Consider the following 27,629-nt stretch of genomic DNA (forward strand, 5'->3'; position numbering starts at 1 on the left):
TAAATTTCCTTTGGGCAAGGTATATTTACACCTTTGGTACTTTGTGATTGTTTTCTTTTCGAAAAAACCTAGGTACCTTTGAAAATGCAAAAATGGCTAAGCAAGGGTGTGTTTGTAAAGTTAGGGACGAGTTTTAGGTTCAAGCAACTTTTAACAATTTCATAGTTGGTTTATTATTAAAAAGCATTTTTTGAAAATGGGTGGCTTTTCTCATCTGCATGCTGCACTTGGGAGTGGCCTGGGAGTGCCGTGATCACCCTGGGTTCCTTGTGGGTGTGCCTGTGATGCTCCTTGGCTACTCTTAGAGAGCTCTTATCATTGTTCTTGCTCTTGAGATGGCTTAACATGTTTGGGACCTCAAATTCAGATACACAGGTCCAAGATTCTATAGGCAGGGGGTTGGATCAGGTAAGTTGAATCCAATCCACTTCTATGCTTTTCAACCAATACTAATAATTTAGTAGTTACTTGGCAACTCAAAAAATATTATTAGAAGTTTACAATTCAAAACAAGGCAAGCATGAAATGATACAGGCTTATAATTGCATGCTTATAGAATTGCTTGTAAATTTAGAAAACAATTAAAAAACCAATTAGTCTCAAGAAAAGATGGTTCATTGGAGGTTGACTTCCATCATTAAGAAAACCTATGAAGGTAATACCTCTCTCTTCCTATGTAGAAACCTACTATTGGGAAATATAAATAGTAATTGAAGATAAAATTTCCTAGCGTGTTAAAGGAAAGATAGAAGATGGATGTTCAGATGACAACACTGGCAATGAATTGGGATCAGTGCAAGTGCTCCAGAGGGACATGCTCCAAAGTATTGAAGGCAAAGAAAGAAGCTAGCCAAGAAACTAATAACAAGAAAGGTGTCCTAGAAAATTGTTTTGTTAGATTTGCTAGGTTATGGGTCATTTCACAAAAGAGAGCCCATATAATTTGAAGATTGGAAGTATGCATATATCCTATACTGTTTACACAGCAATAACAATTAATTCCATCAAAGCCATATGATGCATATCTAGTCTGTTATTGAAATCAAAGAGGAGGTCGAAGCCAAATACACTATGACTGCAGAGGATGTCTGGTTATACAATTTTGACAGTGTAATGAATGGCACAATATGCGAGAATTTATCAGAACAAGTAGGACGAGTTGTAGTTATTATGAAAATGGTGTGGCCCTGAAGACCTGGAGTACCCTATTCTATAATATTTGTTGAAGGCTTGGCACAAACTACCAGTTATCTCTTAATCATCATCTCAGTTCTTCCATGTTTAGCTAAGCACCAATTAACCTCTAAAATTTGTCAAAGATTTCTTGTGCAGCCAAATCAAATACTAAGTTCGTAGTTGTAACTAAAAGAGTTTGATTTGTGACATGGATCTTCAAAATTTTGGACAACTCTAGTTTTCTCCCTCTCTACTCCTTGAACACATTGTTTTTTCATTTGAGGCTTTTCTCTATGGGGCATGTTGGATTAGATTGAACGGTTTGTTTTGGACTGTAAGTACCTTATATTTAATGTGTTGTGATTTAGGCATCTCATCTATCCAATCTACCAGATGGCTGGGAGTTGCTACATTATAGTCTTGTTCAAGAGATTTCCATTTGCAGAAATATCCCATGTTATCCGGGAAAATGTCCACATCCATCCACCCTACATTTTTTCTTGGTGATGACTGACCATCCCTTGTATGGTTGGAAATGTTTACCATTAGATGTCCCTAATTTTTGATTAAAAAGTAAGTCCTTTAAGACTTTTCTTATGAAAAGAACATGGTGAGTTCACGAGTCCTTCCATGCCCCTTTCAAAACCTTAATTGATTCCATATGGAATTTTCAAAGGTTTTGCAGCTTTGTCAAAATTGGTAAAGTTATGAAGTATGATATGTGCTATGGCTGTCTGTGTTGCCTGAAAGGTCTTAATGAGGGATGCTGTCCTTGGACCCCATTGGAGGTTGCTTTCCCCAGACACTTCTAATTCTAAAAAGCAAAAAGTTAAAATTGTTTTGGGCTGCATGAGATGGAAAGACCATGCTTTTGTCTTGAGTTTTTGTCTGATTACACGCTTTCCATTTATACATTTGAATCTTTAACTTGCTGTCGTTATGATTCTAAGGAATGCTAATATAATAAATAGCCTTTTGGTTATCTATTACATATATTATTTGACAATTGGTATTTCTTAACAATTTTTAACTGTATTCTCAGCTATGCATACAACAAGGATTTGTTGGGGTCTCATTGGATGAGTCACAACTTGATATAGAGAGACTTAGAGTTGGAGGCCGATTTTGATATGGATAGCTCAAATGAGGCATAGCTGTATTAATACTATATTATTTTATATATTTATAATCCTACTGCTATGGCTATTGATCGTCAGTTTCACAGTTATGATTTTATAGTTTTGCAACCTTTTGTTGTAATGAAAAAAATTTAAATATCTGGTTTTTGTTGTGCTACAATTGAATCAATAGCTTGAATTTTGATGTGATCAATTGATATATTAATTGAATGTCTAAACTTGAATTTTGATGTGATCAATTGTTAAACTATTTGAGTGTTCCTGTCTCTCTTTCTATGCTATTGTCCTTGTTTGGGTTGATCCTTTGCCGCTCTATTTCTAGTCTGAAGTCTATGATAGGAAGCTTTCTATTCATTGCCATAATTGATATTTGGAAAATCATGTTATTTGATTTTTTGTCAATTTTAGGTTGCTTCACATTGGTTGCTGATACTATTTAATGGATTTTGTCTTTTGAGGTCTTTCCTAGTTGATTAATTGAGATTTGACTTGTTTTGACAGCGCCCTCTGTTCTTCAGTTTGAAGATGGGAATCCCCTCTGCAGCAAAAAAGGCACTAAAACTATCGCTGGCTGCACTTCCTTGTGCCACAATCTTAATATTTTTCATGCACAGCAGTCTTCATTTTAATGAGAGTGGAAATGGTTTTTTCTATTCGCAGTTTGTATTTTTTCTGGGGGCATTTCCCATTGTCCTTTCCTGGGAATTGGTTCATCATCTAATTCAGGTTTGCTCTTTTTAGTTCATCTGATAATTCCTGTATCCATGTTATGCTTTTAGCTACATATAGTTGCTTTCCTTTTTATGTTTTTGATTTTGTTTTTGGAACAGTATTTTTAGCATGGTTGATAATATCAAAGAGCACAATGGAAATAAACTTTTACCAAGGCATCAATATTTTGTGTTAATTTCATTTGTTTATTTTAATATTTCTAGGTGGTGCATACCAGAAGACATGTATTAGCCCCTCCTCATGGTTCAGCTGCAGCAGAAACAAATCCAACTGAGCAACTGCTTGTGGCATTGGAAGAGAACAATGAGAGATCGTTGCCTCAGTATCTTGCTTACCTTGATCTCTGCATGGTAAGTGAAAATAATGTAGACAGTTGGCGCCGAACCGCCTTCTTTGAAGAGTCTGGGGAGACATATAAGAGGATCATATCAGCTTGTTTAAGACCTTTGCAACAAATGGCAATGAGGCTAAGCGAAGGTATGGATGGGGATTCCGTGACTAAGACAGCAGATTTACTATCTCATCAGATGCGTTCAGCAACAGATTACCCAGCACATGAGAATGTCAAAGAAGCATTTAATGATTTGCAGGTACTTTTGACTAAATTTTAGAAGCTATTGTTTATATTTTGTTCTGTTAATAATTAGCACATTCTATTTTCTAACATGATGCTTGTATTCCCTCAAAATAGATTCATTTTAGGGTCCTTGTTGAAAATAAAATGATGTGGATTGCTTTTAATGATTTTAACAAGATAAGTGTTTGAATTTATTGCCTAAGATTTTTGGTCGACCCAATGAATCTTAATTTTGGACCCATCTTCAAGGGATGAAACAGTATTACTTGAATAGCAATTTTTTCTGGTTTGATTTTTGGGATTTTTGGGGTATGTGGGGGTTTGGCAGGAGGTGATATAAAAATAAATTGAAAAAATATCTAAAAATTTGAAAAATAACAAATCAATACACTCATAAATAAATTAAAAGAAGCTGATTGAATGAAAGTAAAAGCATATATAATGTGTTGCTAGGTGCGAAAAGTGTACTCAATGCATAAGTAGGTTTGTGATGTTGGCATAACTGATGCTTATGAGATAAGTGTGTTGCTGCCATAATCTATCGGTTATGTTGATTGTCATTGATGTCAACAAATGTATACTTAGTTGTCTATGTTCTTGATGTACTCAGTCTTTATGGAATTGGTAAAGTAAGAGTTATAATGAAAAGTGTGGTGTGCGGTTGAGCACAAAGTTTCTAGGTGTCATTATGATATCTCTGCGATTGCACAGGTTCATGACAAGCTGCATGCAAGTTACTGTCTAATTCATGATTGACAGGAAGCTGACTTAGTAGTACAGAAACAAAGAGAATGATTTGATCAATGTGGATTACAAAATTCAAATCCAGTGTTGTGGTTAAAGATATTTGATCCATAGATGGAATACTGTCACTCGGCAAAAACTCGCCAAGACCCCCTCTGTCCCCCCACAAAAAATGAATTTTGGGAAAATTTTGGCTACTTTTAAAAAAACTCAGGAACCTAAAATACAGCTTAAATTTAATTAAAAATACATTTTGTTTTTTTTTTAAAATATAATGAGAAGATGCATCCAATGAGTTAAATAATGAGAACACAAAAGAGACAATCAATGAGACAATCAATGTTCAAATACATATAAATGTGAAGTGGGTACAAAATTGCATTCATAGTGGAATGCTGATGGTGGGAAGCAAAATAGTAAATAGTTTAAGTCGAACTAGAAGTAAATACATCAATACAATCACATTTTCGTCTTTCCAACTCTACTAGCATAAGAGGGAGAGGGTCTAGTCCTAGAAGAGGATCCCTACATTGGGCATGACTCTGCAATATGTGGTTGTGGCCCCTCACTTGGTATTCATATTGATTCACTCTCCATCTTGGATGCATCTCCTGCTTTTGGCATTGGTAATGACTCTTTGTTTGACTCCTCATTCTCCTCAATGCCATCCAATGTGAAATCCAATCCACCCCCCTCCTCGTCCATGGCCTGCCTCTCCAAATCACTGATGTCATTCTTTGAAACAATCAGAATAGGGATCTATATTGTCCAAATTAAGTGAACCAGGTATTGTATGCTGTGCCTTTTTATTTGCAACTTAGATTATATTGCACATAGACAAGCTCATTGAGGCGTTTTTGAGTTAATTTGTTTCTTTTCTTTATGTGGATGGACTCAAACAAGCTATAGTTGCACATTTCAGAGCAAATTGCTTTAGAGTGAGGTGTGGCTACTCCACATTTGCCACCAGGCACATGCAAAATAAAATATTAATAAGTTATTTTTACAATTATAAAGCAATGAGAAAAGAGAGAACATAACTTATCAAATGGAAAAATTGCAAATGTTTTAAACTTATATGGTTTATTTGGGGTTTGAGCGCGTCTTGCTTTCTTTGCCAGCTCAGAAGAGAACAAATTACATTTGATTCCACATAGATTTGTTGTTTGGTCACAAGAAGGTCTCTTTGCACAACATCAAAAATCATCCTTTCAATGCATATAAAGAGGCCCTCCATGACCTCTCCATTAGGATTTGGAAAGGAATCATCATGCCTAAACCAAATAGAAAGTGAAATCTAGTCTTAGTATATAACTTAATAAAACAAAGTAAAATGAAGTCTTAGTAAAATTTGAACAAGAATCATAGTACCGGAAATGTGGGTTGAGGAAGTAGCCTATTGCCTGAATGGGTTGGTGGAGCATATTGTTCCATCTCCTAACAATTATTTCCCAAATGGGATCAAATTTGAGTTTGTCCCCCTTGTAGTAATTTCTAATAGACTCTTTGGCCCTATCCACGACCTCATAAAGACATTCCATTGGGGTTTATTCCCCATCAACTAAGCACAAAACTTTAACCAAGGGCTCAAACATCTACAATTGAAATTTGAAAAATACAAATTAGTATACATGTAAGTTAATTAATGAAGTTACTAACATAGTAAGTTACAAATTAATAATGACACTTGAATAAAGAATAATTAAAATATTAATGATTTGAAATTACCTTCACAATCTCATTCTCCTTAGCCTTGTCCAATTTTGGTTTTGTCAAAGATAATGCGTGCCACAACCACTCCTTCGACTTATTTGAGTAAGGTGACTCAAGCAATTGTGGACTTGCAAACATTTGTTTCAAAGGCAATATTGTCTTGATAATACTTTGCAACGTCAAAGAAAATCGTTGAAAATCTTGTGACAATAGGTTTCACCAAATCTTTCTCTTTAATGAAGAATCTCATGAATGTAGAGGTGATTAGGTATGCTTGGTGATTCTCCTTGCATCTTCCACAATTGGAGTCGTCAAGGACGTGCTGCACAAGGTGACCAAAAAAATGTGGGGTGCCTCTCTTGGAGGATTCTACCTAGCATATTAGTAAAAATTCAATAATCAGTTTCCAACTTGTTTACCGTATAGGTTAATTAAGAATTGCACACAGACAATGAACATGAACACGAACAACAGAACTCTTATTATTATTATTCGCATATGCCAAACAGTACATTATGCTTCCATGATGATTACAATGCTTCCCGAAGGGGGTATAAATACTTTCTGAGGAACCTTCCCGAAGGTATCCGTCGGCCACATACCATGTCGGCTACAATAATATCTTTCCGAAGGGACCCGTCGGCTACATAACAAAAACCTTTCCGAAGGAACCTATCAACTACATACAAGAACCTTTCCGAAGGGACCCGTCGGCTGATACACAATTTCTACCGACGACATCATCCCCCCCAAAAAGAAAAGTCGTCTCCTGACGACTACAGAACAAAACTCAAACAACTAATACAACAATATTGATCTGCCACATCACTTTCACATTCATCCCGTTGCATCTATAGCCTTTGCTAACACAATACTGACTCTTTAAGCTGACTTTGATAGCCACCTGTGCTGCTTTCTCTGCTTCCAACTCCTCAGTACACTGAGCCAAGTGTCACTGCATTGCCTCCAACTGGATGATCAGCTCCTCCCGAGCTCTCTACGCATCCACCAAGACAGCCTCACGGCCAATACGTACTCTCAGTGCCTCTGGTACACAGACACTCCATGCTTGCAACAGCTCCAAGTCTTCTCAATTGGTCAGACTCCCACGATTGATATTTGCAATGACCGGGGGTCCAGGGGGCAACCCCCTGGCGGGGTCGAGGGGCAGCGCCCCCGCTGCCCCAGGACCAAATCAGCACTCCGAAACCCACACAAAATTGCATGGAACACACTATTTCTACGATTTCTTCTGATCCCACACTCTCTCTGGCAATTGTTGGTTCTTCCTCTACCCTGTGGCATCATCCGTTACTCATTCTGAGCATTCCTGATTTGTCGACGTTTTTTTTTTTTTTTTTTTTTTAAATAACAAAACCTCCTTCTGCGCTGCCAATGTGCAGCTACACCATGATGTTGTACTGTGCTTGCTAAACCCTGCAAATCCCAGCAAAATCTTTGTCTCAGAAAACCATACGGCAATCTAGAAGAAGTCCGTATGCTGGAACAAAACCAAATCTGTATGCCAAAATGAATCCTAAAATTCTTTATGCCAGAAATCTGTACACCATCTTGAAGACTGTATGCTGAAAGCAGAAGAAATTCCGCATGGTATAGGTTCTCCAGATCAATGTCTTCACAAATGCGTACGGTGGTTTAGGCTGGAAAAGCCGTACGTTGAACCTTACTAAAATTGATTCGTTGAAAATCTGTACAGTACACCAGCCTTTAACAGGCTGTACGATAACTTGGCCTTATAATCTGTACGATGACTGCTCCCAAATCCTTGCACAACCTTGCAAAGAAATTCCAAATCCGTACGGTGCCTATCTGACTGCATCTGAGAAATTCGTATGGTTACACTGCATTTGAAAAGTCCGTACGGTGACATGGACTCAAAAGCCGTACGGTGACTGCATAAAACCTGTACATAGCCTGCTTGCTAAACACCGTACGATAGCCTTTTAAAACCCGTACACTGCATCTTCATTAAAAAATCCGTACGGTGAGCAATTATAAGCCGTACAATGGAGAGTTGGTCAAAAGCCGTACAGTTACGTGAGAAATCCGTACGGTGGCTTCTCACACTTAATTTTTCTTCTTTAAATTTTTTTTTTTTCCCTCTTTTTTTCACTTTTTTCTTTTCTTTTCTTTTTGAAACAATTATGTACAATATTTACATATATACAATACTTACAGTCTTCTCTCAGTTGTTCGTCCACGGAGGTGCATTATCATGGTAGACATTCAACTTCGACCTCTTCATTGAGTCGGCGACTTCCTTTCCGTCTAGCATCCATAGTTTTATTGCTCCGTTATCACCCACTTCCCGAAGCTGATACGGCCCAACCCATTTCATTTGAAACTTGCCTGGGTTGATCTTGTTCCATCCGTCATACCTCAACGCCCACTGTCTTGGTTGGAACTTGCTCAATTTAAGATATCTATCGTGCCATGGTTTGCACCTGTTCTGTGTCCCCTCTGTGGCCCCTTGTGCCTGCAATCGTCGCTCATCAAATTTATTTAAGGTACACGATCTATCGCCCAGTTTGTTCCCGAAGCTCTGTACCATGGACTCCATCAGCTGCCCCTTCTGTCTGTCAATAACACATTCATACTGTACTGCTACAACTTTTATTGAACCCTTCCGCTTTGTTTCTTGTGCAGACCGTATGATGTGTCTTCCTTGCTGCTGGCACCTTTCTGCTATATCTGTGGTTGGACGTAATACTGTCTTCGTGCGCGGTCGTACAATGGAATCTTTCCTTCTAGGTTCGTACTGTATGTCCTTTCCTTCAGCTTTAGTCATACCTGCGCTTCTTTCTTCGGCTTCTCTGTGTTGCTTCGAACATTCATTTCCTCCTTCGACTTCTCCATGTTCCTTCGGACATTCATTTCCTTCTTCGGCTTCTCTGTGCTCCTTCGGACATTCATTTCCTTCTTTCTTACCTTCGTCGACTCTTAACATATTACAGCTCGGAAAGAGTTCGTAGTCCTTTATTTGCCAGTGGTAAAGACTGTTCACAGAATCCAGATCGTCGTCTATCAATCCTCCTTCCAACCGTAGGACTCCCTCCTGATTTGGTTCCATATTCTGCCTCCTTTCATCCTCTTCTTCTTCGGAATCTGACGATAGAGCTTCTTCCTCGACCATTTGAGTGTGTAGATCGATGACGTACTTCCGCCCTTTGCTTTCAAGTGATAAAGTATTTTTCTTCCAATCGTGCTTCGCCTTGGCTTTTATCAGCCACCCTCGGCCCAGAATGGCATCATATCCTCTTCGCTTCAGTGGGATCACGACGAAATCCAACAAGAATGGCTATGTTCCAATTGTCACTGATTGTGCTGTTAGGACTCCCAATGGCTTGATTCCATGTTGATCGGCCGTTAGCAGTTGGAATGTAGGCGGCCATAATGTCGGCTGTCCCAACCTTTTCCAGGTGTCTTCAGGCAACACATTGACATTTGACCCTCCATCCACAATCGTTTCCGTCATTACAGTCCTGAGAATTCCCATTTTGACGACTGTCGGGTGGCGTCCGGATGAGAGGGCTAATAGCATCGGATCTTTTGCACTTGCGCCACTTTCCTTCTCCTTTTTGTCCGCTGTACTTGCTCCACTTTCCTGCTCCCTTCCATGTTCTCTTGGTAGTTTAGCAGTGGGAACAATGTTTGTGAGTGCCGATTGGAGCTGAGGCATAGTGAGCAACAAATCATTTATCCTGATGGGTACCTCGGCTTGCAATATTTGTCGTACAATGTTCTGTTCTACGCAGTTCCATACGGAGGTACTAGGCGTGTCCTTCAGGTGTGCCATTTCTACCTGCGTTTCTCTCTGGATCTCTACACAAGCTTCCTACAATCTCTTCTTTTCCTCCGTCGGATCAGGGTAGAGCTTCGCCTGTTTCCGAGTGATTGACAAAACTTCTTCCTCGTCCATCCCGACAGTAATCAAGTTTACTCCGGACTTCAGGCACTTAGTATTGTCATGATCGCCAGGTCCACACCATCAGCATAGCAATTGCCGTGTGTTCGCCGTTGTGCACTCTCGGGCAAAGTGACCCCATAAATTGCATGCACAGCATTGAACTATTGGTTGACCATTCGCATCATATTGAATTCGACTCCTTCAGCCATTATTATTGTTGCCGCTATTGTTGTTGTTTTGCCCTCTGCTATTATTCCTATACCCACTCGAAGTGGCACCATCAATGTTTGCATTTCCATTCCCTCCTGACGTGGAAGTTGCCTGTGTAAGAAGCACCTGCGGAGATCCTCTGGTTTTCATGTTAAAGGGGCATTCCTTTGTCGAATGGCCCATGATCTGACAAATATCGCAAAATTGGTTCTTTAGACAAGATCCTTTAGTATGACTGTCTTTACACTCTGTGCACCACAGCTCACTGCTCTGTCTCCTTCTGCATATTTTTAAACTCCATCATGCGGATCATGTCCTTCTGTAGGGCGCGAACCTTCTTGCTACTGCCTTCATCGTCGCTGCTCTCTTCTCCGGAAGGCTCATCATCATCTGAATCAAATGAGCTAGTCTTCTTCTTCTTCTTTGTCTTCTGCTCACTTTCGAGGTTCATTGCTCGATTGTACGCTTCAATGTATGTCGATGGTGGCACGATCTTCATCTTCTTTCGCAGTTTTAGGCGAAGGCCTTCAATGAACCATCTTTTTTGTAGCCCATCAGCCGGCTTATTCTCCATTTTATTGATCAGGTCCTTTAACTTCCTGGCGAAGACTCAGACTGTTTCATTCTTCCCTTGCTTAGTATTGAATATCTCCGCTACAATCTCATTATCGTCTCACAATATTTGAAATTCTGCAATAAATTCCTGCTTAATATTATCCCAACTGTTTAACTTTTGTGGATCTGTGTCAGTAAACCAATCAATCGCAACACCCCATAGGGTGGTTGGAAACTGTCAGACCCATTCGTTCGTATCTGTTATGCCATTTGCTCTCCAGATCATTTCACATGTTTTATAATGTCGAATCGGATCGACGGCTCCTTCACCATCAAATTTAGGCAACTTTTCTTTTGGACCTGCCATTATCACTGTAGAGTGAGGGTTTTGTTGTGTACTTGCGCTGTTTGGAACACTCGCGCTGTTCTGAGCTCTCGCGCTATTTTGAACACCCGCGCTGTTTTGCACACCCGTGCTGTTTTGAACACCCGCGCTGTTTTCAACACCCGCGTTGTTTGCGACACCCGCACTGTTTTCGATTTTCATGTTGTTTGGTGAAGAAGAGGTTTCGTCCACCGAAGCTGTTCGTTTCGGAAGTATATCTCAGACGAAGAGGTCACTCCACACTCGTGCTCCTTCGGCACTTCGAGCCGTGCAAGTCGATCTCCTTCTGTCAGGATTCTCTTCCCGTGGCGTATGCAGGTTCAGAAACTCCTCCCTCGCTTCTTCCACCAAATCAAGCCGTTGTCGAGTCTCCTTCAACAATCCTTTCGTGCTCCTGTTTTCGTCGGCAATCTTCTGGAATCTCCTTCGGTGCTCTGTCTGTTGAGCCAGAATTAAATTTTCCTGTACTGCGCGTAATTCATCCTTTTCCTTCAACTTATTCTTATTCTTGCTCAATTGATTCAGCATTTAATCTTCATTTGCCTGTCATCGTACCAGGTCCATTGGGCAACGACGCCAAATGTTTACCATATAGGTTAATTAAGAATTGCACACATACAATGAACACGAACACGAACAACAGAACTCTTCTTATTATTATTCGCATATGCCAAACAGTACATTATGCTTCCATGATGATTACAATGCTTCTCGAAGGGGGTATAAATACTTTTCGAGGAACCTTCCCGAAGGTATCCGTTGGTCACATACCATGTCGGCTACAATAATATCTTTATGAAGGGACCTGTCGGCTACATAACAAAAACCTTTCCAAAGGGACTCGTTGGCTACATACAAGAACCTTTCCGAAGGGACCCGTTGGCTGATACACAATTTCTACCGACGACACAACTTTCCTTATTTTACAATTACATCAAAGCTAAAGGCCTAAATTAAATAATATTAGTGATTTAGATTCATTGTTCATATGCAACATAAATTAAAATTACCTGCTGCCACATATGGTGTCGCATTATCTGTGACAATTTGCGGCATATTCTCTACTCCAACCTCCATGATAACATTCTCCACCACCCATGATATAGAATGGTGCAGCCATATTTCTTCCACTCTTTTTCTGTTCTTCCACCACTGCTCTTGCCCTATCAACCGCATTGTCAAGCAACCTCCAAAATCAAAGTGAAATCGACTTCTAGTACACATTTTTGATTTAATAAACATGAAATAACAATTAAAATATCAAAATGAACTCAAGTGGATTTCAAATATTTTCTAACCTTCCACTCAAACCCTTGCGTAGGGGCCTTGTATCCTTTTCTTGAAACTATCATTGCGGTTACCAAATTCAGTCGATAGGGACTATCAGCCATACTCATTGGGATATTGTTGAAAAACGAAAAATCTGCACATGCAATATCAGTTTTCTCATGCAACTCCTTGTTCCATCCAGTGGCCTCTAATGATGGTTGTGCTCAATGTGTGTTCTTGAGCACAAAATAATTGCCTTTTTCTGATGCTGATAGTGGTGAAGAAAGAGAAAGCAGAAGCGGTAATAGAGACACTTTTTTTATAGATCCATGGGCCATGGAGAGAGCCCACTATGTTCTCAAGTGCTTCTTCTTCAGCATCAATAGGAGCTTGAGTTTCAGCTATGGCTGCCCTCATGGCCAATCTTCCCCTCTCCCTATTCAATTTTTTCTCTTCACCAACTGCAAGTAGGGCATTGATAAATCTTTTTAGTTCTTTGGTAGCTTTTTCACGAAGATTTGAATCATGTTTTCTTATGTATGCAAGGTGGTATTTGAGACGGTTTATGCCTCTAGAAATCACTATTTCACCTTTAATGCATATCACTTTCCCAAGCTCATTTGGACCTTTAGAGGCATACCTCCATGCGTTATCTTTTGCATTTTTAGGCCAAGTGCCTATATATTATGGGCAATGTGTTAAGTGGCTACACTTCCTCTGAACTTGCCATGCTTAGTTAATGCTTAAGTGCTGCCCTACACATAGAAATTTAGAACACTTTTTTAAAAATAAAAATAAACAAGCAAATTTAGAAATAGAAATTATGTAAATCAGTTTGAATATTTTTAGATATCATTCAAAGTTAAACAAAAATCAGTAACTACACAAATTACTAGGGTTTGTTTTTTGAAAAAAAAAAAAAAATTCTTCAAAAAAATTATTGATAGATAAAAAAAAACCTTGTCAAAATTAGTGTTGAATTGTCTACAATTGATTCATAATCATTTCTAACTACGTAGGAATGAATTTGAATTCACTTACATGCAACAAAAAAAGAAGAGAATGTTTTTAAAAACAATAAAAAAATCTCATCAAACCTACATAGGAATGAGAATTTTCCTGCAAAACTGGTTGAAATCTTCATTAAACCCACTCAAATTCGCCTTCAATAGCTTACAATCAGCTAGCAAGGGCTTTGGAAGCCTTTTTCCTCCTATAAGTAAGTCCACAAAGCTGAAAAGATACGCTGGTAAAAAACAAAAGTCATTTTCTGGCATTTAGATCCTATCATGCAGTTGCGGGTGTTTAAAAAAATATGATCTCATATTAAAAAAATAGTGAGAGAAAGGCAAAGATCGTGTGTGCAATGGTGCTAGATTGTCAATCAAGTTGTGTGATTCACAAAAAAGAGTATTTGAATGTGAAGAAGTTGTATGTGCTTAATTGAGTCTTTTCTAGCAAGGATTAGTGCTATTCATTAGATCATCTCACTTGTTCCCTAACAGTTGCAGCAAGCAAATCTTTAACTGAGTAGATCCTGGCAGAATTTATTTGTAGATTCTTTAACAAGGTGACAGTTTAGCTAGTGTTTGAAGTTCTCTCATAAGGCTACACCAAATAGGGTAAAGCTTCTAAAAGGGCTAGAGGGAAATCCCTTAACTGGGTGGCTCCTAATAGGGTGTGTCCATAATCGGATTTATTGTAAGCTCTTAACTAGGCTAAGCTCCTTACATGGTGTACTTCAAAAGAGTGCATTTCACAATCGCGAGCATCAGTCCCACTGCGGTACTGCAAGAAAAAAGTCTTGGTGTTATGTGTTGATGTTGTGTGTATGATAATTTGTTGTTGCATGTTTCTTTACAAGTTGAAGTTTCTTATTACATGCATGTGGTGATAAGGGTTTTATTAGATTTGAGTTTTTTATAAATGTAGGTTACTAATTAACCACCCCCACCCACTTAGTAACCCTTGGGCTTGATTATTCCAAAAATTGGTGTCAGAGCCTTGGTCATCCAAGCTTAACTGCTTGAGGTAAAAGATCTGATTGTCAAGATTTTTAAAAGAGAGGCTCCTGTGTTCACAAAGGACAGGTACTTGGTATGGGTTGATAGGATGGAGTTGTACATCAGAGGAATGAGCAATCAATAATGGAAGCATGTGGAAACTCGGTATGAAATGCTCGAGGGAACCCTATCTATAGAAGAATTGAAGGAGAAGCAAGTGAACACACAAGCACAAGGGGCTATTGTAAGTACCCTTTCAAATTTGGAATATATTGATGTTAGAGGTCTTAGAATTGCTTTTGAAGCTCGAAAGAAATTAGAACAAGTCTATGGAGGTGGCAAGCATTTGTATAAAGCTAGAGAAGAAAGTCTAAGAAGCAAGTATGATGACATGGAGATTGTAGGAGGAGGTAACAAAGCTCAGTGTGGTGCTATAATCAAGGATGTGGTTGCTGAAATTAGAGCTTCAGCTGGTGTAATCGAAGCTGAAGCCGTGGTAAGCAAAATGTTAAGAACTTTATTACCTTCTTATGCCATTAGAGTCTCAGCTATTAATGAACTGAGAACTTTTGAGACCGTATATGTTGATGAACTAATCAGCAAGATTATTGCTTTTGTGCTTAACAACTATGACAATAGTATTCTGAAGGTTGAGATTGCCTTTATGGGCTATATAGTACGTAATCCTTTAAGGAAAGGTAAAGAGATTGTATATGAATCTGATAGCTTGTCAAGTCTTTTCCAAGGATATTTGATGCACTCTTGGAGGAAGAAAGAAAACAAGCAGAACTTGAAGCATTGATAGCAAGAAGGCTACCTAGAGAAATCAATAAGCACAAAGTTACAATACCTTTAATATGTTTCTCTTGTAAGAAGATTTGACATGTTGTTGCTAGGTGTCCAAATGGAGAACCTGAGAAAGAAAAGGACACATAAAAGAAGCATAAAGCAAAATCCAAGAAGCAATGTAATGTAGATGTGGATAATATTACAATAATAGATAAGACGTCTATTATTAGTTAATGGTTATCTTGTAAATATCTTTAGTTTTAGTTTGCTTTCGTTTTTTGCTTTCTCTGGAATAGAATGTTTCTATTCTTTACGATCGTTTCCTAAGGAAACATCATCTCTTCCTTTTGTATAAATTGACCTTTCGGTCTCTGTTATTAATAAGCGAGTATTTACCAATTACCTTGTAATATGGTATCAGAGCTAAATACTTAAATTTTTTCGGAAAAATTTATAATTTCTTCTTGAAATTATTTGTTTAAATTTTTCCAAAATTATTTCAGCTAATTTCTCCAAAACCCACCTAGGGTTTTTCTGCTTGGAGAAATTTCCGAATTACGGGTCTGCAAATCGCGTGGAAATCGTGGCCATTTTTTGAAGACTCGCGTTTTTGGGGTGAAAATCTGCATGTTTCTGTATCAAATCTTCATGCTCTTAGCCGTCTCAGTCTGTCATCGTGCTCTGGGAAGCAGATTCGACCATTTTTCATCAAGAAATCTGAAGTTTTTTCAAGCTTTTTTCAGCTAGGGCCGTTTTTTTTCGAAACCCTAATTTTTGGGGTCGAAAATTTTTTTTGTTTGCAGATTCTTGGTGGGTTTTTCGAGAGCTCAACTGGGTTGTCGTCCTTTTTTCTGGGTGCCTCGATTTTTGTGCCTCGATTTTCGAGCCAGCGGATTCAAAAAACGATAGCAGATTCCTTCTGGGTTTTTCGAGCTCTCTTTTGGGTCATTCTTTGATTTTTTTGGGTCTTCCGTATTTTTGCCTCGAAGAACGTGCCTTCACAGATTTTCACAGTTTTTCATTGAAAAACGTGCCATGGCATCTCTGACAAATATTCTGCTCGAGCATAATTCCAAATTCAATGGTCGCAATTATGGAACCTGGAAGCAGCGCATCATTGCAATCTTCGAATATCGAAACACCGATCAACTTGTTCTGGGTGTTAAGCAGCGTCCGACTTCTCCGGGTCCTGATCAAGATACATGGGATCTGAACAATCGAGAGGCAGTAATGCTTCTCAAACTCTCCGTAGCTGATGACCAGCTTTCTCAGATTCCATCCGGCAAGACAGCGGCCGAAATCTGGACACATCTAAAAGGTCTTCATGAGACTTCCGACAAGAGCAGAGCCTTCTTTCTGAAAAACACTCTGTTTTCTATTGTCATGGATGAGCGCACCTCGCTCCAGGCACACCTGAATCGGATTCAGGAAATCCGTGATCAGTTACTTGCCATCGGTCGCAAGATGGAGGAAGAGGATATTGTGGTAATCACTCTTCGGAGTTTACCAAATTCCTATGAGCATTTTATCGAGACTCTCAACATCACATCTACTGGTGTTGATCTAAAGTTCACTGATCTCTGCACCCTGCTACTTCAGCAAGATCGGTGGAAACAACAGTTCGGTAGCAGCTCCAGTTCCACCTCCACTGAGCAAGCCTTTGCTGCGAAATCCTTTCAGAAGGATAAGGGCAAGTTTCAGCAACCATCTCAGCAGAAGTCTTCTGCTCCAGCATCCGATGGTACCAAAAAGAAGAACATTCAATGCAACTATTGCCACAAGTATGGTCACATGAAGGTTGCATGTCGGAAACGCTTAGCTGCCTAGTCTAAGCAATCAGGTTCGCAACCCAAAGCGAACAATGCAGAGCACACTGAGCAGGTGGAATCTGCCTTTTATGCCTTCATGGCTAAAAGACCTGCAGATCATGTACAGTCATCTGCCTGGTACATTGATTCAGGTGCCTCTCGACATTTCACTCACCGCAGAGACTGGTTTACTGACTACCAGCCTTATTCAGATTTTGTTATCTTTGGTGGTGGAGAAGAGTACACGGTTGTTGGTAAAGGCAACATTCAAATTCAGTCTGTTGGGAGGAAGCTCATATTCCTTGATGTGTACTACGTTCCAGGGATGGAACTAAATCTACTCTCGGTCAGTCAGTTGCTGCGACATTCTCCACACTTGGCAGTCACCTTCAGTTCACATCAGTGCACCATCACTGATCGGGCGGTTTTTTGACTTTTAATATGGTATCAGAGCTAAATACTTAAAGTTTTTTGACTTTTAATATGGATATGCTCTTAGCCGAACTCCCAAATCATGAACCTGCATAGGCTGGTCTGCTGGATCAGGAACAGGAGAAACAGGCATGAATGGTCCTCGCTGCTCATCAAAGACTACATCGCGGCTGTATATGAGACGAGATGTCTCAACATCAATAAGGCGGTAGACTTTGTGAAGACTGCTATATCCAGCAAGCATCAGTTTCTGACTCTTGGCATCCAACTTGGTGCGTGAAGCATCAGGGATCCAAACAAAAGAAAGAGAGCCAAAAACCTTCAGGTGATTGATTCTGGGCTTGCGACTTGACCAGGCCTCTTCCGGAGTTTTACCTTTGACCGCCACTGTGGGTGACCGGTTCAACAGATAAACTGCAGTGTTAATTGCTTCTGCCCAAAAACGCTTCGGAACATGTCTGTGTTCGAGCATGGAACGAGCCATCTCGGTGATTGTCCTGTTCCGACGTTCAACTACACTGTTCTGTTGTGGCGTGTGGGGTGTGGTGAACTGGCGTTGGATGCCATGTGTATCCAAGAAGCTGGAGAAAACATTAGAACAAAATTCCCCCCCATTGTCTGATCTAAGAGTAATAATAGATTTCCCAGACTCTTTTTCAACTAAGGGTTTAAACTTCTGAAATACAATAAATGCATCAGATTTCTTTTTAAGGAAATGCACCCACATTTTTCTACTGAAATCATCTACAAACAACAGAAAATACTTGTACCCAAGAACAGAAGGAGTGGCCATAGGGCCGCAAATATCAGCATGAACAAGCTGAAGTACTTGAGAAGCTCGCCAAGAATCGCCACTGGGGAAAGGTGTGCGATGTTGCTTCCCAGCTTGACATGCGTCACAAACTCCAAGGTGTTGGGTTTGAATCTTCTGGCAAACCAAGAACAAGCTCATCCCGAGCAAGTTGTGAGAGATAATGCACATTTAAGTGCCCATATCGCTGATGCCAAAGTGAGCTGATGGAAGATCGCTGAGCAGCCATAGCTAAGTCCTGAGAATCACCAGAATCAGTAAGTCTGAAAAGACCATGATCCTCAAGACCGACTGCAATAGTAGACTTAGTCGCCCGATCAGTGATGGTGCACTGATGTGAACTGAAGGTGACTGCCAAGTGTGGAGAATGTCGTAGCAACTGACTGACCGAGAGTAGATTTAGTTCCATCCCTGGAACGTAGTACGCATCAAGACTACTGACAGTGACATCATCCTTCTGATTATCTATGTGGATGATCTGATCATCACTGGCAGTTCGGCATCTTTGATTCAGGGAATCAAACAACACTTATGCCAGTCTTTTGATATGACTGACCTTGGGCTCATGCATTATTGCTTAGGCGTTGAAGTTTGGCAACAGTGTTCTGGTATATTCATCTCTCAGTCCAAATATGCTAGAGCCTTGTTAGACAAATTCCGAATGCAGGATTGCAAACCTGCATCTACACCTATGGAGAAAGGTCTCAAGTTATCAGCCAAGTCTGATTCTCCTTCCGTTGATGATACTACGTATAGGCAACTAGTAGGCAGCCTCATCTACCTATCTGCTACTAGGCCTGATATCAGCTTCGCAGTCAGCTATATTTCACGCTTTATGACAGCTCCTAAGGCTGATCATTGGATGGCAGCAAAGCGTGTGCTTCGTTATGTGAAAGGCACTTCTGATTATGGACTTCTGTATTCTCGGAGTTCTAATCCTAAACTCAGTGGGTTCACAGATTCAGATTGGGCAGGCTCTATTGACGATAAAAAGTCAACATCTGGATATGTGTTCAGTTTGGGATCCGGTGCAGTCACATGGACCAGCAAGAAGCAACAGGTAGTTTCTCTCTCTTCTACAGAGGCTGAATATAGAGGGATTGTTAAGGCAGGATGTGAAGCTGTCTGGCTTCGTCGGATGCTTGGGGATATGCAGATGTCACCAGCAGGACCGACTACTCTGTTTGTTGATAACGAAGGCGTTATCAAGTTAGCACGGAATCCAGTCTTCCATGAACGAACCAAGCATGTGGATGTTCATTGTCATTAAATACGACAGCTGGTTGAAGACGGGACTATAGATCTGCAGTATGTTCCTACCTCAGATCAGACTGCAGACATTCTCACCAAGCCTCTTGGTCCTGATAAGTTTGTCAAATTCAGAGGACAGCTTGGTGTGTTAGATAGATTAACCATTAAGGGAGGGTATTACAATAATAGATAAGACGTCTATTATTAGTTAATGGTTATCTTGTAAATATCTTTAGTTTTAGTTTGCTTTCGTTTTTTGCTTTCTCTGGAATAGAATGTTTCTATTCTTTACGATCGTTTCCTAAGGAAACATCATCTCTTCCTTTTGTATAAATTGACCTTTCGGTCTCTGTTATTAATAAGCAAGTATTTACCAATTACCTTGTAATAGATAATGGGGAAACCGATGAAGATTCTGATGGAAATGATGGAGAAGAGATTGTTTTTGTTGCACTCAAAGAGGATCATCTTTTAGAAGACAAAATGGAGAGGGCACTTGTGTCACCCATCAAACTAATTGATGACTAGAGCATAGCCAATAGGTGTTCATATCACATGACAGGTGTTTTCCTTAATGGGTAACATAACCAATGCATACAGAAGGAAAATTACTTAACTCAAAATGGAAAGAGAGAACAATCATATTGCGTAGTCATCGTATACAATAGTCTTCCCTGCAAACATGTCTCTATGAAAGGAAATAAAGGTTACAAATAGTATCTGAGGGGTCATGAGGCGAACCGTCGCGACCATGTAACTCCCTCGGATATGCCAACCGTCTAACTACCCATTATCTTGGCAACATCATCCCCCCAAAAGAAAAGTCGTCTCCTGATGATGTACAATTTTACAAAAGAGGAGATAATGAACTAAATACATCAAAATAGAGACTAAGGGGGAGGTTGCATCCCTAGAGTGTCTAGTAACCTATGCAACTCATAGACCTGGTCTGTCCGAATGCGCAAGTCCTTCTGTGTCCGTGGGTTGACCTCCACAACCTCCTTCGTTAGAAGTGTTGCCTCCATAGCCTAAGCCAGAGTCGCCTGCAATCCCTCTTCAGCCTTTTCTTTGTCTTGCAAGAGCGCTGCTCGCTCTGTTGCCTGTTGACTAGCAAATTCAGTGTCTAGCTTCTCTCGAGCGTTTGCAACTACTACCCTGGACCTCACAACTGCAACCCTTTCTGCCTCTCTATTTGCCTCTGAACGCTGTTGAGCATAGTAGGCATCTTTATGTCCCTACTATCTCATGCGCAAGCTTCTATATGGTTGTGTTGCATGGTCCTAACTCAAGTTTTGTAGCCCAATCAGCCAACATCTTTGGCATTTCCATGGCTGGTTATCTCTTGCCTCAAAGTAAGAGCAAAAATGCTCGAAACAACCCCTTCGGATATAGGCTTGGATCAATTGCAACTCTCTTCTGTGGGTCGAAGCTTGGTGTCCAATGATTCAACCTCTCCAACACATCCTCTAGGGCCCTAATGTACGCCATGGTTCTGTCCGCATCCGACCCATAGTCTAGCCCATCCTCAGTATCGACATCTTGCTCCGTATCCATCTTTATATCCATCTCTGCCCCTTCTGTGACAGCCACGTCCATCTCTAGTGCAACCCCCTCATCTCTGGGCGCATCCTCGAACTATGGCACCCTCAACTCCTGTGGTGCTAGAATGGCAGATTCTCCTGTCAAGACCTCTCCTTGCCTTGGGGATTGGATGGAGGGATCGACATCTGTAGGGGTGAGTTGGAACTGATGCCTTAAGAAGTTAAGAACACATTGGCTTGATCCATCACTACTACACCCTCGACCTCTGGTTGTGCTGGTTGGCCACACTCACAGGTTCAACCAACAAGGATGAAGCTATACTAACGATGACATCTGTGCCAATCACCTCAAGTCGAACTTGAGGCTCTCGTAATTCACTCTCATTTGGCTCAGGCGCTTGGTGCATCTCCATGAGCCCGTCGACTGGAACTGCAACTACTAGATTTGGGGCAATTGAATCAACAAGAATGTCCAAAACTTGGGTTCCCTCGGGGGTGGTTAGCCGGGGTGGCTCCTCGACAACCTCCATTTGGGTAGATACTACTATGGTCTTCGTTATGGCCGTGGGTGGTGTCATAACAATCGACATATGCCTTTGGCCGAATGGTGGAATGGGAGGCGTGGAAGTAGTGGCTGTCAAGTGGACCGAAGTAGGCAATTGAGGAAGAGCAAAAAAGTGACTTGGGTGGGGATACTGCCTTTGTCGCATCGTCCTCAACCTCGGCTCAATCACTACCTCCCTCTAAAACTGTCCCACCACTCTTCATGGTATCCTCCCGACCGCTATCAATGTCGCCATAGGTGTCTAATCCTTGCATCACCCTCTTCTGGCCAGCCATAGTGCCATCCGTGTCCAAATGTCACCAGTAGAATATGAGAGGCTCATCCTTAGCCAACTTGCCTTTGGGCGGAACCTCTAATACATATGTTGGAATTTGATGCAGCACTGTCTCCAAAAGTAATCTAATCACATGGTGTGACATGTAAAAAGTCCGATGTTGCAACGTCATGAACTTCTCCATGCGTTCCACCAAGATCGATGCCCAATCATAGACCAACCCATTCATGATCCCATTCATGAAAACTATTTGAGGTAATGCAATGTTGGAAGCCCTGCTAGCCCCTGTCAGTCGACTCTTCATGATGTCCATCATACAACACCATGACCCTTCCCTGATAAAATCTCATTGCATTCCATGACTTCTGGTGCCTTTTAGAACCAAATTGAATTCTTTTGGTGTGAGGTCATGGCCAACCAGCTTAATCTAGTGCTCTTTTGTATCCTTTGGAAGCTTATGATTTTTTGTTACCACTTAACGTCCACCTTGCCCCAAAATCTCGAATACTCTTGTAAAATTGTGAGGTTTGAATGAAACCGTAATGGGATGTTTCCTACACTCAAAGGAACTCTGCTGGCTATATGTGTCACAAGATTCAATCATGGTGCATAACATTAGCTCAAATAGTCAAACATAAAAGACATGCATTTGGATTGCCGAATATTTGGTTGACAAGGTCCGTATCTAGTGTATCTTGCCACCATCTCTGACATTCTATGTCGTTTAAACCTTCGAATTGTACCATGCGATGAGCAATGCCAGCCTTTTGTGCGGATTGCTGCACTTTAGGAGGCAATTTTTGCTTCTTCCTACTAGATGCTCCTAGCCTTGCAACACAGACTCCTGAGGGCAAACCTCTTGCATTCTTGTCCATCGTAGAATTATTCTCCTTTAGCTGATCCTTCCATTGTTGCTTTTTCCTGTAGACTATATACTCCAATGTTTTCTTGTTTTGCCTTTATGCAACCCAAATGGTTACACGAGGCACATATATGTGTTCTATCCTCTGGATGCCTTTGTTTCCTTCCACGGATTCCCTTGACGATGGTTTCTATGCATCCATGGTCATTTGCTGTCCGACGTGGTCCGCTTGTGCCCCTTTGTTTGCAATTCTTTCTGTATTTGTCCGTTGACTTATCTTGCTTCCCTACGGTGATTTGGAGTAGGTCGATGGTTGCCCCTTCTCGCCGGTGGTCCAATGGCTTCTCCCAAGTCTTTTCTGTCACTCTCTCGCAGTATATATTTTCTCATTCCCTGACATCTTTTTCCCTTTCCTTCTCACTTCTTCGCGACATATCTTTATCAACACCCGCAACATGTTTTCTTTTTTATCAGCGAACGAGGATAGACTTTTGCCTGTGGGACACTTGTGTCCGCGAGGCCATGTCTTGTTTGTGGCCACGTTGTGTCCATGGGACACTTCGTGTCCAGTGTTCGTTTTTTTAAAATTTTAAAATTTATTTATTTAATTTATTGATTATTGGACCTTGTCGGTTTGCCTAGCCCCCTTCATGTTGTTGGTGATATATTTTCAATTTTTATGCATTGGTGACATTTGGAATCTCCCAGCCATCAAGTGTCCACAACTTTATAGATCCATTGGATGCCACTTCTCAGATTTTATATGGACCTAGCCATCTCAGCTTAAACTTCCCAAGCTTGATTTCATTTCGCCCATTAAATTTCAACACTAACTGCCCAGGTGTAAACTGCATTCGACGGAGATGTTTGTTGTGCCACACCTTCCTCTGTTGTTGTGCCACAGTCCTAGCCCATTGTGCCATGACTCTTTTCTCATCGAGCTTATTTAAGTTATAAAGTCTTTCCCTTAGACTATCCATGTCGCCAAGCTTGTTATGAATGGCTATTTGTAGGCTAGGGACCATGAATTCGGTAGTAACTACTGCCTCTTGTCCGTACATCAATTGAAAAGGTGTCTGTCCTAGTGGTCACCTTGTAAGAAGTTCTATTGGCCCACAATACCAAAGGTAATCTCTCTTCCCAGGCTTCGCCTTCGACCCCACTAGACTTATAGATGACACCTACTATGACTTTATTAGTCGCCTCTGCTTGACCATTCGCCTGAGGATAGTATGGGCTTGAGAGTGTATGAAAGATTTCAAACTTTGTGGTCAATAGCTTAATAACATGATTCACAAAATGTCCATCTTTGGCACTTGTTAATTGTAGTGGTATGCCATATTTGGTTATGATCTGTTCATTAATGAACTTTGTAGTGCTTAGGGCTGAGTTGTTTGTCAGTGTGCTTGCTTCGACCCACTTTGTTACATATTCCATGGCGACCACAATATATCGACAACTTTGACCATGACTAGCCTTTAAAGGACCGATGAAGTTGAGTCCCCATCTCTCAAATAACTCGTGGGCATGAGAAGGGTTGAGAGACATAAAATCCTATTTGAGAGATTTTCTTGCTCGTTGGCATGTATCACACTTGACCACCCATTCTCAAGCATCATTGTATAAAGTTGGCTACCAAAGGCTTGCTAAAAGCATTTTTCTTGCCGTTGTGTTCAAACCCATGTCTCCTCCTGTGGGTTCTTCGTGAGCTTCCCATAGCACACTCATTTCTTCTCCATCACACATCGCTCAGGACTTGGTTTGGGCTTATTTTGTACAACAACCCATTAATTAGTTGGAAGGTCCTACTCCTCACAACCAACTTCCTTCACTCATATCGGTGGTTCACCATACTTTATCCATGACAATTGGTCTGCAATAACATGGCTATGGCCTGGCCGCACGACAATCTTGAATGTGAACTCCTAGAGTAAGAGGAGCCATCGGCTCACCCTCCCTTGAATAATCAGTTTGTTAATCAGGTACATAAGGGCCTGGTGGTACATAGAAGGGGAATGGCGTTGCCAATAAATAGTGTTTGAACTTCTGGATCAAATAAACCATTCCCAAGGCCTTTGGTTCGGTGGTGCTATAGTTCTTCTTGGCATTCGACAACAGCCTACTTGCGAAGTAAATTGGGTGATCGAGTCCATGTGCCCCTTCTTGAGCCAAGGTTGCTTCGATGGCATAATTTGATGCGTCGACAACAACAACGGCATTGTGACATTAATACATTTGCAGCCACGCTACCATTAACTGCTGGTATTTTGATTTCCATTTCAAGTTGGAATTCAACAGTTTGAGTTGGTGGGCCTTTAATTTCCGTCTTTTTGGCTCTGCTTCTAATAATGTAATAAACTTTGTTGATGATAAAGATGGGACGATCTCTGGGTGACAATTTGATTTCCCCCTCTTTGCTCATTCCTCCCTCTCATCTATATATGTAATAAACTGTCTTGGGAATGACTTCTGTAGACTTGTGATTGTTGAACCTTGTTTGCTGAGTTTTCTTTCTGCTTTTCATTTGTATGTTTAAACCTCAGGCTTGGCTTGGTTTATATGTTTGGATACCTACTGATCTTTTGTGGGCATATAATCATGGAAATGTTATTTTCTTGTCTTTTATATTGCTGCAACTGTGTACATTTCTTTTTATTAACTACTGAAACTTGTTCTCACAATCCTTGTGCAAATTGAAGGGTATTCTATTCTGGCACATAGTTTTTTGTTTGTTTTCAGATTTTGTGTTCTCTTTTACCCTTTCAAAATTTAGTGTTAGAATAATCAACTCAGAGGGTGTTGTACACTTTGAAGTCTCATTTTTGTAGGGTGTTATTTCTATTCCTGATTATTTGTTTGGTGCTGATATTGCAGATGCTTTAGTGCAATATCTGAGCATCAACATGTCAAATTTTCAATGATGTTTGTTTGTTTGATAATTCGCCTGATAATCATAATGACATAATATAGTTTTTGAATTCTATTTATATCAATGATAGTTACAAAGTACATAGCAACTAGGAACAAAATGTTAGTGCACAAACTTAACTGGGAACTGCAAAACGCGACTCATAAATCATAAACTTAATATAGGTTTTTTGGCCCTTTGGGTGATATAGGGTGTTTCTTTAGGCTTTGTCTAATTGCACTTTGATTTATCATATAATTTGTTCCTTCATAAATAAATATCAAATGGAATTTTCAGTTGAACAGCTACAGCCAAGAATGTTTTTGAAGTAGTCTGTGAAATGTTGTTCTTGGAGGATGATATAAGTCTATCATTTTCACTTTAGTTTTACTCTAAATTTTACCCAATACAGCAAGGAAATTCCTAACTTAGTTTATTGTTTGTGAACTTCCATTTAGTGACTTATGATATGTTAATGGTGACTTGATTTTTATCCAACATCTCTTGTTTTTGCAGCTTTGTTCATGGTGCGCAAGAACTGTAGCTTCTTTGACATCCTGTTCACATGAAGAAGACAGATTTGGAGTTGCTCAATTGAGTGGTTGTAATGGTGTAGTAGTTTCTACATTATTATCATGCTTGCTCATTGTTGAGGTGTACCTAGGCAAACGGAGTAACATTCAGTCTATGCGTTTAGTGGGGCCTGCAAGCATCAGGTGGAATTTGCCATCTAGAGGGGGAATTATTGAAACAGGGAAAAAACAAGGCTTTGCTTTAAAAAAGAATTCTACTTTACATAAAAAAGCTTATGCAATGGCTGATGTGCTTCGTACAGGCATCTATCAAATTGTAAGTGTGTTTAAAGATGAGATGCTTGTAGGTGGGACTCAGAATGCTGGTCTTTCAGTTGCAGAAAGAGATTGGTTAAGCAAAAATAAACCATTGTATGGAACTCATGACATGCTTCTTCAAGAGTTGAGTCTATTCTTGGAGTTCCGAGCAAATTAAGCCCCTTAGATATGGTAAGAAAAGGATGGTATTAAGAGTGCTAGAATCCATTATTGTCTAATGCAGAGTGTACAGATTAATTGGAAGGTATCTTTAGCTAATTGAATAGTAACAGGTTGATCGTTATTCTGGCAGAATTTTTAAGAAATTTAAATTTGACCTGGGAATCATGTTTTAACTTTCATATCAATTGGTGATTTCCAAGTGCAACTATTATGTTTTTCTAGTGTACTTGGAAGTGTAGAATCTGGGACTGTACATTTCAATTATGTTCCATTTTCTAAATTGTGTGTTCTAGATATTCTGCAGATAAAAATCTGGTAGCCCCTTGTGCTCCCATAGTCAACTGGATTCTTCGTTGATACCTATATCTTAAATAGAAAACTTATTCCAGTGTTTATAAAGCTTTTGTTTGCCTTCCATATCTTTTCAAGCTTTTGGATTAAATTTATCAGACATGGAACAGCCTGGAAATTGGTGCTTACGAGTTAATACACTGTATGTATAGCATTAAATAGCTAACAATTATCTGGGTAGAAATCAGTCCCACAAGATTGATCCCTAGTGCTTTGCTACAGTCTATCACTCCTAAAACTTGAACACTTTGGCTTAATATAATCCAATTGTTTTATACAAATTCCATCACAAAACCTTTTTCGAGTTTGTTTAGTAAATTTTTTAATTAAGGAAATACTGTAATTTCATATGACCAGCTTTAAGCTTGGTAATTGTTGATATTATTGTGACGATCATATGTCACGGGAGAGAGATGTGCAGAGATTTATGTCATTGTTTCTTAAATTCTAATATCTGATGCTGGGTAGCTGTTTTGAAATTTTACTTTTTTGTCCAATCCATTTCAGTCTCCTGATGTTTTTTTTGGACAATCTCTTACATAACACAATTGTTTCTGGGATAACACAAGTACCTCCCCCTTGTGCATATAGAA

The 27,629-nt window shown here is 40.1% G+C and overlaps 1 protein-coding gene across 1 annotated transcript in view; it reads left to right on the plus strand.

Annotated features, from left to right (window-relative positions):
* Positions 1-27,084, plus strand: part of LOC149530748 (nucleoporin protein Ndc1-Nup protein) — a 67,113-nt gene extending 40,029 nt beyond the window's left edge. Inside the window, exons 2-4 of the mRNA XM_089809531.1 lie at positions 2,817-3,041; positions 3,251-3,637; positions 26,189-27,084. Coding sequence (XP_089665657.1) covers positions 2,817-3,041; positions 3,251-3,637; positions 26,189-26,680 — 1,104 coding nt within the window. The 3' untranslated portion in view covers positions 26,681-27,084. The remainder of the gene's footprint in view (positions 1-2,816; positions 3,042-3,250; positions 3,638-26,188) is intronic.
* The last annotated feature ends 545 nt before the right edge of the window (positions 27,085-27,629 follow it).

The sequence above is a fragment of the Cupressus sempervirens genome, chromosome 11 (genome assembly GCF_028749045.1).
Source record: "Cupressus sempervirens isolate cs-2001-9-10 chromosome 11, ASM2874904v1, whole genome shotgun sequence".
In the NCBI taxonomy this organism is placed as follows: Eukaryota; Viridiplantae; Streptophyta; class Pinopsida; order Cupressales; family Cupressaceae; genus Cupressus; species Cupressus sempervirens.